The 15132-nt window shown below is 41.9% G+C and overlaps 1 protein-coding gene across 3 annotated transcripts in view; it reads left to right on the forward strand.

The window, feature by feature from the left end:
- Window positions 1–15132, forward strand: part of ADGB (androglobin) — a 282215-nt gene that overhangs the window by 139003 nt on the left and 128080 nt on the right. For all 3 annotated transcript variants that reach the window (XM_083176187.1, XM_083176188.1, XM_083176189.1), the window contains one exon: window positions 3453–3516. In XM_083176187.1, coding sequence (XP_083032313.1) covers window positions 3453–3516 — 64 coding nt within the window. The remainder of the gene's footprint in view (window positions 1–3452; window positions 3517–15132) is intronic.

Consider the following 15132-nt stretch of genomic DNA (forward strand, 5'->3'; position numbering starts at 1 on the left):
GTGGAAAGAGGGGGAGGGCAGAGTGCACAGGCCAGGGAAGAATGGTGGTGTAAAGTGACCTTTCATATGTAGGGTCCCTACTAATGTCATTATGTGGTACAGCCAGAGCCGGCCCTAGCCTAAACGACTCCCTAGGCAAGATTTTGGCTGGTGCCCCCTAGCACTGCTACTAGTGCCGCCTCTGACCAGGCTCCCGTTTCCCAGCACCATCAACCCTCATCATAGCAGTCATCATTTTGGTGCCCCTACCCGCAATATTTTAAACAAAAACAGTGCACACATTCGGTGCGCAGCCCAAACAGGGGTGTGTTCTTGCTGGGAAGGGGCAAGGCCACACAATAGTACCCCCAATTCAAATTATGCCACACAGTAGTGCAACTTTATTCACATTATATCATGCGAGGGTGTCCCTTATTCACATTACATCACACAGTAGTACCACTTTACATTATGTACATTACTCCTCACATTATTCACATTATACCCTTAGAAAAAAATCCTGAGAAAATATTGTATTTTAAGCACCTCCATGGCCACACTGCAACCCAGCACAAAGCAGTGTGTGCTGGGCAGAGGAGAAGAGCTGCAGCTGCTGCTGTCACTTAAGGGGAGGGGGCCCGGGGCCACCCCTGGGCCCTTCCATCAGACTTTGGCCTGGGTAATTTGTACCCCCTACCCCTTTCTCTCGGCACCCCTGATAATACCACACAGTAATGCCCCTTACACATGACACACATTATTAATGTCCTTATAACCATAATGCCCCTTACACATTATGCCAACCTATATTAATGCCCTTCATACACATAATGACACACATAATGCCCCTTACAGATATGTTGCACATTATTAATACCCTTATACACATGACGCACCTAATGCCCCTTACACATATGTTGCACATAATTAATACCCTTATACACATGACACACATAATGCCCCTTACACATATGTTGCACATTATTAATGCCCTTATACAAATGACACACATAATGCCCATTACACATATGTTGCACATTATTAATGCTCTTATACACATGACACACATAATGCCTGTTACACATATGTGACACATTATTAATGCATTCATACATGACACACATAATTTCCCTTACACATATGCCGAACACTATTGCACAACCAACCCACCCGAAGACAGCATTCGCACAGCCGCTAACACTGTGACCTCTGCCTCTGCTTGGATACTGATATTTCCTCATACATCTTGCCTCAATAGGCCATGCAGCTCCTGGCTAGTTCTGCTAACGTTGGGTGCATTTTTTGCTCAAAATTCGTCTTATTTGCATTGTTATGACCAGCACACACAAGGAGCTTCCAATGATTAAAATTATATCTGGCATGCCTATATTCTGTGTGCGACTGTGGCTGTACCTGCATACAGAATGCTATGTTACAGTGATTTCCATGAATACACTATTTCATATGCAGATACAGCCTCTCACACACATAATATAGGCATGCTGCATATCATTTTAATCATTCCAAATGCCCTAGGCAATTGCCTAGTTGGCCTATGTCTAAGGCCGGCTCTGGGTACAGCTTACTCTGTTTGCCTTTGTTTGTTTTAAATCTAATACTCTGAGGGCCTTATTCTGGTTGGAGCGGCCGGGCCGTACGCGTACGTCCCGGGATTTTTTATGATCTGCGCATGCGTACATTCGCTAATGCGCAGGCGCGACCACTCACCAACGCTTACGGACGGGTCTCTACGTGCGAAAAAACCTGTACGCGAGTGTACGGTTATTGGGGGCGGCATAGGGGCGTGAAGAGGGGAGCGGCCGAAATAATGAGGGAAAATGGGCGTAAATATGGGCGTACACGGGGGTGTGCACCAAAAATGAGCGGTGCTACTACCGCACGATCGACTAAAGCACCGTTCATTTCGGACACAAAACAGGCGGCCACCAACCGCCATCTCAAACCACCCCTACAGATACCGCATGCCAGCGTGCGCCTGGGTTAGCTAATTTACGCGGATTACTACTCAAACACATACACCTGAATGTAATAAGCAATGCTGCAGTCTATTAAGTCAAAACCATGAATTCACTACCTGCAAGCCACACACAGCACTCTAACACATTGGAAGGTTATCTTTCTATACTTCTCTACATTTAAAGGTTTGTTTAATTTAAGGTAAGAATCTTTGTAAGACCTGCTTATATATGCTAAGGTAGGTATTTGTTAAACAGGTCGACACATTCACTACGTGCTTTCATCGACTTTACACAGTAGCACACTCAATCTACACAAGTCGACATGTGTCAACGTGTTCACTCTAATACAAACATAGGTTTTGTATTTATTATACAATAACATAAACCACATCTAACACCTACAAAGGATGTTTCAGCAATGTTTTAAGCCCATGGCCACTATTTTGCACATTAATTAATTCAATCAATTAATTAATTTTCATAATTATAGTTGAAAGGCAACATTTGCAGGTCCATATATATGAAGGGTATGTCAGCGTACACGGACGTACGCTCACTCTCACGAGCGGTGACATAAGCTGACTTTTCTATTGAAAACAATAGGGACCCGTCCGTGCAAACTGGCGTACGCTCAGATCTCCGCAAGAAGTCGGTGGGGAGACGGACGAAAGACGTCCGTAAACGGCGCCGTACGCTCAGTTGTACGCCTGTTGGCGGAGTGCAAGGGCTGGGCCGTCCGCGTACGTTGCCGTACGCTCATTTGTACGCCACTCCCCTTCTACGGTATTTCTGCCCGTAAGTAAGCGGCTGATTTGTGGGTGGACCTAACCCTAACGGCCGCGTACGGCTAGCGTACGTTAATAGTGAACGTACGCACGTTTGGCCGCTCCGATCAGAATAACCTCCTGCGTGTGGGGGGTAAATTTACTAAGATAGGAGTTCTATTTAAGATGAGATGTTGCCCATAACAACCAATCAGATTCTACTTCTTATTTATTTAGCACCTTCTAGAAGATAATAGATATAATCTGATTGGTTGCTATGGGCAACATCCCATCTTCAATAGATCTCCCATCTCAGTAATTGTACCCCTGTGTGAGGCTGCCGCAGAGGGTTTGCCTCATAGTGCAGTTCTGTTTTATGTAAAAGCTTATAAAGGCATACGGTCATTAGGTCGACCCTACTGAGGTCGACTTGCATTGTGTCAACACATAAAATAGGTTGACACAAAGAACTCATGTCGACCATCACATCGTCGACCTAATGCTTGTGTGGACCTTCCAACCCTGTCGACGTAAGCCATGTCAACCTTCTGTGGTCGACCCAATGCATGCCATCCTAATATGGGTCGACCCAATGACCCATACCAGTTATAAATACTTGTATACAGTGCAGTATAAAAAATATAGCGGTAATCTATTCGCAATTGCCGAATAGAAAAGTCTTAATGGAGTCAACTATTAACATGGTTTTTTTTCCCATCTTGATTTACAGGACATTGTACGTCTTCCACAAGCCAAATACATATCCTTATACACAGCAGAAAACTCATTTCAAGGTAAAGGTTTGTATTATTGGGGCAGATGTAATAAGACTAAACAAGAGATAAAGTGAAGGGTGATGAAGAGCGATAAAGGACCAGCCAATCAGCTCTTAACTGCTGTGTTACAGGTTGTTTGAAAAATGACATTTGATTGGCTGGCCCTAGGTTTAATATATCTGCCCCCTTGCCTCTTCTGTGCTTATGATGTGGGTGTTAAATAAGTACTTCCATTTTCTTTCATTTGAAAGCTCATTGTTTCTTAATGTAGCCATATTATATGGTTATGGTACAGTATACTGCATTGACCATGTTTAGGTCGACAATACCATGGTACCACTAGAGGTCGACGGCATCTAGTTAAATGCCTATACTTGGTCTTCTGCATTTAGATAGACAGTGACGGGAGATTGATGGAAGGTAAGTATCGATGGGAACCTGGTCGACAGTAGCAAGGTCAACACAAGTTTTTCTTTTTTTTTCTGTGGTGAATGTCATCGAGGTGCTCATGGACACTGTGTATTTGCAGAGTGTCCGCTCGTCATTCCTACTATAAGTCCCCTTGGATTGTAGAGTAGGAACCAAGTGGACCGGCACCAAAAAAAGACAAAAAACCTGTGTCGACCTTTCTACTGTCAACCAGGTTCCCCTCGATGCTTACCTTCCATTGATCTCCCGTCACTATCTAAACACGGACAACCAAGTATAGGCGATAAACTAGACTCCGTCGACCTCTAGTGGTCGACCATGGTATTGTCAACCTCCACCCCTTCAATCCCCAGTCCGGATACCATATTATAAAATGATATAAGCAGGGCTATTTTTCAGCAGGCTCCAGCAGGAACTGAGGCCCTTATTCTAGTTCACTCATTCTGACAAAATATTTCTAAAGCTGTGTACACATGGGGGCGATAGGGGCTATAATCGCTGGGAATATGGTCGCAGGCGACCATATTGCCAGTGATAAAAGTGTGCCCCGGCGATAAATCGCCGGGTGCACGCTCCCTTTTTCAGCCCCATTGTAATCGCTGGTTGCAGGAGCTTGCTCCTGCGACCAGCTAATTACCTCTGTGGCTCCCCCGGCAGAGGTTCCCTTTCATCAGTGACCATCTCTGGTCGCTGATGAAAAGGAGACACTGGGCAATATATTGATCAGCAATGTATTGCTAGCAATATATTGCTGAGCAATATATCTCCCCCGTGTGTACGGGGCTTTAGATGGACAAAACCATGTGCACTGCAGGTGAGGCAGGTGTAAAACCCCACCCAAATCTAATTATCTCTGTACAAGTAACACCTGCCTCACCTGCAGTGCACATGGTTTTGTCCATCTAAAGGTGCGTACACACAGGGGCGATTTAGTACAATATCGCGGGAAATATGGTCACTAAGCGACCATATTGCCCATGATGGGAGTGTGCACCGGCGATATATTGCCGGGTGCGCGCTCCCGTTTTTACCCCTGTAGTCCTGCGACCAACTGATTACCACTGCCGGCAGTTTCTTTTTCATCAGCGACCATCTCTGGTCGCTGATGAAAAGGAGAAACTGAGCAATATATTGCTCAACCATATATGGCTGAGCAATATATGGCTGAGCAATATATCTCCCCCGTGTGTACGGGGCTTTAGAAATATTTTGTCAGAAAGAGTGAACTAGAATAAGGTCCTCAGTTCCTGCTGGAGCTTGCTGAAAAATAGCCCTGGATATAAGGTAATAGTAAGGCTATAACAAATAGCTACAAAGTAAATGAAATCATGGATGTACAATAAACAATTTTAAATAACATATTGGTTTGCACGACCCAGGTGTGCACTAAGCCATGGAGGTATCAGCTGTTATACAATCCCCACCTGATAATCATGCAGATTTTTATTTTATTGTTCATTGCTGTCTGTACAGACTGCTTTGTCCATTCTTCCTAAAAAGTCAAATCTTTGTTAAATATTTTAAAATGCTTCTAAAAAAGAAAATAATAATTTAAAAAAGATATATATTAAAAAAGAGTTTTACTTCAGATATTTAGAAGCGTGCTCATATAGTAGTAACTTACAAAGTGGTACATATACGATTAACATAATGGCCCTTATTCTGGTTGGTGCGGCCAGAGCCGCACACGGGGCTCCGGCCGCACAAACCAATCCCCGCCCACCCTACGGATCGCCATGGCCGTCCGTACACGGACGGCTGGCGATCCGCATAAAAATGGTGGAGGCGTACGCCTCCACCATGGTGGGAGCTGCCCCCTGCATTCGATGGTCGTCGACCATCGAAGGCAGGTCCGCACGCCCCGGCAGCTCCCGACAATCGTCCGTGTGGTAGCTTGTATGGGGGCTGAAAGCTGACATCCGGCGACGTCAGCTTTCCGCCCCCATGAGTTGCGTCATGCCCTCATTACCATGCATACGCCCCGCGTTTGCATGGGAACGCCCATGAAACGCGGGGCGTACACATAGGGAAATGAGGGCATGAAGCCTCTCACGCCCCTATACGCCCCCTTTGCGGCGGACAAAATACGTCTGCGGCGAAGGGGGCTGCACATGCGCAGATTGACCTCTGCGCATGTGCAGAAGAAAAACATCGGCGGTACGGCCGCACGCGGGCCGTACCGTCCGAATTAGAATAAGGGCCAATGTTATTGTGTCTCAACAGTTCACTCATTGTTGCAAATTTACACTGGGTCAGTCTACTCATAAATAATATACGAGTATAAAGCAAGGTATATTGCTGTGGTATTAAAAATTATTATGATTTCAGAGATTATGGAGTAGATTTACTAAGATCCGAGATCTATTGAATTTGGGATGTTGACCATAGCAACCAATCAGATTCAACTTTTTATTTATTTCTCACCTTCTAGAAGATATTAGATAAAATCAGATTGGTTGAGATGGGCAACATCCCATCTTCAATAGAACTCCCATCTTAGTCAATTTACCCCATAGAACTGATTCCCAAATCAAAGTTTATATTCAGTCCATGCGGAAGTCTTTCTTTCATTTAATATATGCATTTTGTCCCCATTTTTGCGATTTTATTCCATGAAGTTACCTCCTCTCCAATGCTATTTTATATAAGGGCAAAACACTTCAATGCTTTAGGGTTCTTATTATGGTGTATGGTTAGAGACACAATGGGCTTTTAAGCACTTTTTGGTGGTGTTAATTTACATAGTTACATAGTATTTAAGGCTGAATAAAGACTCACATCCATCCAGTTCAACCTTGGTGTATTAGCTTCATCCCTTGTTATACGTAGCATATACTGATATATTTAAGGACAGATTGTGATTATTGCTTGTACCCCTGTATGTTTTTATCCAATAGATGTTTGTCCAACCTTATTTTAAACGTACTTATTGTGTCTGCCGACACCACATATCGAGGAATAGAGTTCCATAGTTTTTCTCCCCTGCAAGTGTCCTGAGGCACCCCAGGGAGCCTAGGCACACAGTTTGGGAACCACTGCTCTAATCTAAACTCATGTCCTCTTGTCCTTGAATCCTTCCTTACAGTATAAAGGTCATCTGACAGTTCCTTATATTGACATGTGCCGACAGATGGTATTTGATGCCCTACAATATGCATAACCTTGCATTTATCTACATTGAACCTCATTTTATTTATCAACCTCTTATGTGGAACCATGTCGAAAGCCTTAGCAAAATCCAGGAAGACCACGTCTACTGCATTTCCATTATCTAGGTTGTTGCTGACATCCTCGTAAAAGCCAAGTCAATTTGTTTGGCATGATCGATTCCTCATAAACCCATGTTGGTTAATACTAATTAGGCTGTGAAGCTCTAAATATTTTTGGATACCATCCCTTAAAAATCCCTCAAATAATATAACCACTATTGATGTTAAGCTCACAGGTCTGTAGTTACTGTAGCTGGGTCATCCCTTTTCCTACCTACGCTATTCTCCAGTCTTTTTGTACCTTACCAGATGAAAATGAGTTCTGAAAAACGTAATAAATAGGGGTTGCTAATTCCTCCCTTAATTCCATTAGTACCCTAGGATGAATCCCGTCTGGGCCTCGGGATTTGTTTGTTTTAATTTTGCTGAGCCGTAATGTTATCTCATCTGTGAAATTGATTTTAAGATCTGGCTTGCTCGTCCCATTTGTGGTACCTGTATGCTCCACTGTCTGCTCTTCCGTAGTAAACACTGATGAGAAAAACTTGACAAGAGTAAGTGAATGAGTAAAGCTATTACCCTTTTTATTGATTAATGGGTCTATGTTCTCTTTAATTATTCATTTACTATTGATGTATTTGAAAAACTTCTTTGGATTGGTTTTGCTCTCATTGGCTATGCGCTCTTCATTTTCCCTTTTACCTATTTTGATTACCCCTTTTCAAATTTTGTTCGATTCTTTGTACTTTCTTTGTCTTATTGTTAATTGCTGTCCTTTTTTATCCAACCATGATGGGTTTTTCTTTTTGAATTTGCCCTTATTGCCTGTAGGGATATATTTAATAATTATTGATTCGAGCACATTTTTCAGTGTTTCACACATTTTCTCTGCATTTTTCCCCTCAAATAACACTTCCCACTCTATTTCTTTTAAAGCGTCCCCGAATAAATCGAAGTTATCTTTCCTGAAATGTAATATTTTAGCCGGTCCTGTATGTTGTAGTTTACTGAAGTTGATTTCCAGTGTTACCATATTATGGTCACTGGTACCTAGATGTTCTATTACTTTGTTATTTGAAACTAAATCTATATTGTTTGTTAATACAAAATCCAATAATGCCCCACTACGAGTTGGTGTTTAAACTGATTGTGTAATAAACTGATCCTTAAGTAAGTTTAGGAACCCACTACTTTTTGCTGACTATGTCATTTGTACAATTAATGTCCGGAAGGTTAAATTCCCCCATGAGTAATACTTGCCCCTGATCTGACGATTTTTTTTAATTTGGTTTAAAAGTAGAGACTCATCCCTTTCATTAATGTTCGGTGGTCTGTAGCATACTCCAATTAAAAAGTTGTTTGTTTTTTATTATTTTCTGTTATCTTTACCCACACGGCCTAAGTATTATCTTCATCTGTCCCCGAGCTCATTTACTTCTCACATGGTTTTAAGTTAGTTCTTATAAAATAGCACACACCCTACCCCTTTTATTTTCCCTGTCTTTTCTGAAAAGGGTACTGTATATCCCTCCATGTTTAAAACCCAGTTGCACCATGTTTCTGTTATACCACTTATATCGTAATCATCCCTTGTGGCCATGATTTCTAGTTCCCCTATTTTTCCTGCTAAGCTTCTTGCATTAGCCAGCAAGCATTTCATTTTACTTTTTGTTATTATTTTTTTTTTCCATTAAGGGATGATTGTGTTCTAGATGTGCTACTAATTTCTTACTAAATCTAGTTTTTCTTCCCAACCCTCCTTCTCCATCCTCCAATCTCTTGCTTTAACTGTTCCTTATTACTCTGTCTATCACCCCCATAGTTTATAATTGAACTCACCCCCCTATGTCTAGGTCAAAGACTTCTCCAACCTTCTAACCATTCTGCCTCCCTGCACCACCGCCCCCTTTCCATTCAGGTGCAATCCGTCTGCGCTGTATAGATGGCGCCTGTTTGAAAAGTCCGACCAGTGCTCCAGGAACGCAGACCCTTCTTTCCTACACCATCCCTTTAGCCATGCATTTAGCTCCATAATTTCCCTCTGTCTCCCTAGGCTCAGGTAATATTTCTGAGAAAATTACCTTGGATGTCCTTGCTTTTAACTTATATCCTAGATCCCTAGCGGTTCTGGTCACATCTAATAGCGTGAATAATTACCTTCGATATATTCAGTCACCTCTGCTTTACCTTACCTTTACTGATCTGATCAGGAGAATACAAGAATAAGATACCACACATTTGGATCATAATTGCAAGTATTCTAAAGTTTATTTGCACGTACACATATATTTGTACAACGTAATAGAAGCATGCCCCTCCCTTCAGGGGCAAGGTCTTACAGGAAATTCATACATATTCATTATGACCCTCCTCAATGGGGAGGGTTTACAATCCAGAGTTTGGTTCAGACGTGATCTGCGTAACAAGCGTGCACTTCCATCTTGTAACAAAGGAGTGGTCTTCCTGTAAGCTTGATTACCCTAGACCTCCCATATTCCTGCCCCCTAATGCTGTTTGTCTGGAAAGTACCTTATGCCTTACATGGTTCGAAATCTGGTTCTAGCTGACTCTGTGGTTCTTCTCAGACAGTTGACCTGTGTCTGGACATACAGTACTTCCTCAAACCTGGGTGTAACTCCTAATGTTTTAGCAAACGCTGCAGAAGCCAAATATCAGCTGACAGTTTTACAAATCACACTGTAACGTTATTGTGAAACTTATTAGTCTATATGTGCTTTATAATAATTCTTATCTATTACCCATATGACTATGCAGACCCCAGGGGGGGGGGGTCTCTATCATATTCCCTCATTTTGTAAATTATATAACAATCAATTTAATAATCCTTTACAATCAACAATATATACATATATGGATATGAATATGCATGAATTGTATATATACAATTGGCAAGGAAGCTCATGCGAAAGCTCACACTGGTCGGACATCTTACAATACAGACTACCTATAATATGCAAAGAATCAGTCTAATCGGATGGTTCTAGTGGATATATCCCTTAAGCAATCTGCACTTCTTGCGTCCTGCTCAGGTGGCTGTTGGCCGTTCACTCACATCCATCAGAACAGACTGATTTTCTACTTTCTGTATCCTCGCAGATGTGAGTTTCTTGAACTTGACTGTAATTGCAGCAGACCAACATCGCTTCTGACAAACAGAAAAAGTACACATTAATATTCTGAACACAATGTAAGCAGATATGCCTAATCCTAAAATATTTAAAACAAACATAGCTATACCTTCTATATGTCCCATAATTCCTGAAATTCATGTTGCTGGATTAATCTAAATTAACCATCCTGAATTCCCTTTTTTATGGTCTTTAATAATCTGCTTCTTCAAATCCTTGACTCTAGCTGTGTGTTCCTCTATAGCAGGGGTCCTTAAACTATCTTGCTCTGGGATCCCATCAGGAAATAAAAATAATGACTGGACCCCAGAAAGTCACTGCAGAAGGTCATAACATCACATGTGTAGTCAGCAGACAGCACATACATGGCAGCATTTGTGGAGGCACAGAGTGATGGGAGGAGTCTAGAATAACAGACAATTCAACAGATGTTCCAGACTCCTTGAATCACTGACTGAGATTAGAAAAGTCATCAGCCTGATGGTCAGCAATATGGAGTTATGACCCCATGCTGAGAAAGTCGGGACCCACTTTTTTTTAGAACCGCTGCTCTATAGCATCTTCAATTTACATCAGACTGGTAATTACAACATGCTCTTGGTACAGCCAAACACATATCTGTCTTTAGCTGTACGGTACCATCTAAATATTTGCAAATAATTTTGATCTGTGGCACGAACACAAAAATAAGCCTTTTTTGTCAATCTGCTAATCAGAATGTCTACCTAGTCTATTAGCTAGTGAGGAGTTACAAAGATACCCAGTCATGCTAATATTTATCAACTCTATAGTGGTCAATGGGACTCCTAACCAATGCTTGGATCCCATGCCTTGAAAAAGATAGCTAGTCTATCGAAACCGGTCGGCCAGAAGGGGACCAGCGCAGTGGATTCCATCCAGAGGGAAGGAGAACTTATCAGGGCCTGTTTTGTTTAACCACCCATGCTGTTTTTGTCTGCAATTCTTTGTAGACCATCCTATTTGTCTTTTCTTTTGCATAATAATAATGTATTTGGAAAGTGAATTTGGACCTCCTACTGAGGATCCGGAGTGCCTATGGTGACTTCACTGTCCCTCCCTATGTGCTATTTATCTGCTTTATGTAGACAACTTTAACGGTACGGGTTCTGACAACATTTCTTTTAATTGATAATAATTATCGTTTAAACAGTATATCACTATTGTTGGGTATAATTTGTTTTCTTTTTGGTACCCCATGTGGGAGGACCGTTTGGACCCGAAAGACCATTTGATTTAGAGTTTCAGCACTCAGAAACATACCAAGGTCCTTTTCTGTGGTAATGCATGGATCTTGAATTAAAATGGGAAAGTGAACAGACCCAGCAATCTCGTAATTTTTGCTACTTGGTAATGGGCCTGTACTATTTGAGCCCATGTCTGAGGCTCCTCTGCTTTATCATAAACGTAATCAGGTATCTTCATTATCACTACCATAAACCATATTACTGTCACTTTCGTGGCTGCTAGGCACAAAATACAGCCTCAGACCCTTATCAGGTTTGGGCCTTAATAACATTTTAGCATACTGCATCGTTGAACTTAATCTTTCAGCTTTTGAGCTTTGCAGATGTTGGAGTAGTCAGTTTGGACTTGTAGTTCAGGCATATACTGCAGTTCTGTGCTCTTTGGTACTGTAACTGCTTCTTTCTTTCTGTGGACTTGTCATTGCAGCCTCCTTTGCTTCAGCATCTGCTAGATTGCTTTCTTTGGTTTGGTTCCTTATGTGTGCTTGTATCTTTATGATAGTTACTTTGTATGACTTCATCAATGCTTGGAAAAATTTTGTATGAGGTCAGCGTGCTGTATCTGTTTGCTTGTAACTGTTTTAAAGTCTCTGCTTTTCTAGATCAACCCGTAGTCCATCGTCACTCCCCAGCTGTATCTGGAATCTGTATAAAGGTTTGCTGTTGTGTTCTTCGCATGTTCCAATGCCTTAGTGAGGGCCACAAGTTCTGCTGCTTGTGCTGACAGCTGTACTGGTAAGGCTCTAGAAATCACCACCTCACTCTCTGTGGTGACATCATAGTCAGTGTAGGGTGTGCCATCTTCATAATATCTGGACCCATCAACATACAGTTCATAATGTGCATTGGGTATGGGGGTGTCATGGACGTATGGGAATGTTTGAGTCTCTTGTTCCATCAAAGCAAGGCAATCATGGGAAAAATTTATGACATGAATATTCGCTTCTCACCTCCACCTTCTTCCCAATCTACTTCCATTCTCTGGGCTGCTGTAGATAAAGGTGTGCTGGTAGAAGGTGCTTGTTCCAATATTCTCCCCCATTTTGAACATTTGATGTTCACACTAGAATTGTTGGCGGGTTAAGATGCATCTCTTTATTGTCGCATTGGTTGCACTCAATATGGAAACTTCATACTTGGTGAGTCTGGCTGCTGATAGGTGCTTAGTTCTGGCTTATTGCAGAATTTCAAGTACCACATGTGGTACTTGTATAGTCAGTTCATGATTGAGAACAATGTCTTTTAATACAGCTGCAGGTACTTCTTGGATAATATTTTCAGGCTTGCTGGAGTAGTAAGCAAGAGGTCTTTGTTTTGTCCCATGTAGCTGTGTAAGGACTCCCAGTGCGTGTTCCTTTTCCTCATGACAGTAGAGGGAAAAGGATTTTAAATAGTCTGGAAAGCCTAGAGCCGGTGAAGAAGCTATGGCTGCCTTTAGTTGCTGAACTGCTTGAGACATTTCTTCCTCTGATGGGCATGGACATTCTTCCTTTGTAGCATCGTACAAGGTTTGCATATAAACGGATGCAAGAGGGATCCAGTCCCTGCAATAGCCAACCAGACCTAGGAATGACCTTATTTGTTTAACAGTCTTTGGTACCTTGGCTTGCAGTATGAGCTTTTTCATCTCTTCTGTCAGGTATCTGATGCCTTGAGAAATGCAGTGGCCCAGAAATATGTCTTTGTGTTTGCAGAGCTGTAATTTGTCTTTCGATGCCCTGCAGTCTTGCTCTTCCAGGAACTTGAGTAGGGACACTGTTTCCTTATGGCATTTTGGCTTGAGTTGTTGTGGTTAACAGGAGGTCATCATCACAAGCTGGGTGTCTTCTGTGTAGAGGGATCTCTAAACCTGGAGAACCAGTGACATGGCCTCAGTGTAGTCACGTCAGTTAATCATGTACAACAGTATTGTTTGCTAACAGTTCTTGTGAGTGATGATAAGCATAGAGCAGAGTGCATTGGCCAATCATTCACCGTAAACCAGGCCCCTGATGGTGGGATCTGATCCAGCAAGGTGTGTCGATTTTAGGCACAATGGGACAGTTTATTAGCAGTCTTTCAATGACTTCTCTTGTACCAGTCTGTAATGAACTTCACCAGAACCGGCGACATCATACTTCTGGACAGGACAGGTATATTATATGGAGATCTGCACTGCACAAGGACACCAGACCACAGGAAGGCTTGGACTTGTTTGCTGATGGCTGATGGCTGCTGTTTGTTCTGTGGTGAGTGGACATTGCAGTTGCACGTTGACATCCAATATTCATTTTTTTTCTTTCCTTCCAAATCGGGCAGCATGGTATCAGCAAAGTCTGCAGGGAAAAAAAACAAAAAAAGCACAAAACCAGCAAATTCTATTTTTGGCATATAGTTTTTTTTTTTAATTATATTTGACTTTTATTTCATGCCTGTCTTTGATGCTTGCATAAATTGCAGAATATCAGCTCCTAATAGGTTAATAGGACATGTTGGTGATGTGAGGAATTCAACTTGTATGGGCGTTCATTTATCATTGATAGGTAAAGGGGTTGGCTTACTCTTCCGGAGTAGGAGTGTCTGTCCGCCCAACCAAGTGCCTAGTAATGTACTTCCTCATTTAGTTCATTTGGTACTTCTACTTCACACAGACATTACTCTCACATGTATTACTAAGAGACTGTAGTTTCTGCCCTGTGTGAAGAGTAAGGGAGATCATACCTTGTGGAGATGACACACCTGCTCCATCAACATGGATTACCGCTTTGTATTTGGAGCTTGTCATACTCATTTCTCATAAGGTTAGTCTATTGTCATGCCTTAGCAGCCGAAATATTGCAAGATGTTCTTCTCCTTGAATATCTATCTGTGCTAAAACATTACCTTTTGGGTTTATCTGATGCTTAGACTATAAGGTCTGTCCTAAAGTTGAACAACATTTTCAAGAAATACGGGTGCTTTGTTCTAATATTTCCTCTTTATTATTATTATTTTTTTTTTCCCCCAACTTCCTCTAAATCTTTCAAAATCTGTAAAATGCACTTACAATACTATAACGCTAATTTAATTCAGGACATAAAGCCGTGGTTCCCAAACTGTGTGCCTAGGCACCCTGGGGTGCCTCAGGACACTTGCAGGGGTGCCTTGGGTTGGTGGACCAGGATCAATTCATATTAGTTATGTGCAATGTAACAGGCAAAAGCAGTGCTGGTGGCTACTAATTATAATACATGTGGACAAACAGGAGCAAATCCTGTCCCTCATCAGATAACTGTGACATATAAACACAATGCACTTACTTTTATATTTTTTTTTTCTGAATTTCTCAATAAGAAGCATTTGGCCTAGGGCTGCCTTGAAATTATTTTGATCCTCTAGGGTGCCGTGATTCAAAAAAGTTTGGGAACAACTGCACTAGCGTATGGACAACTGCACTAGCGCTACACTGAGTAATATTGTGCTCTGTTTGGTGGGTTACATTTATCACAATACTGTAAGTACATCTTATACTTGTTGTGATACTGTCAGTCTCAAATACCCAAATAATCCTGTAACCAATAACCGTGTATAACCTGGCTCCCCTTCCTTTCTTTATCTGCAACA

Source organism: Crinia signifera, chromosome 3 (genome assembly GCF_055691185.1).
Source record: "Crinia signifera chromosome 3, ASM5569118v1, whole genome shotgun sequence".
NCBI classification, from domain to species: domain Eukaryota; kingdom Metazoa; phylum Chordata; class Amphibia; order Anura; family Myobatrachidae; genus Crinia; species Crinia signifera.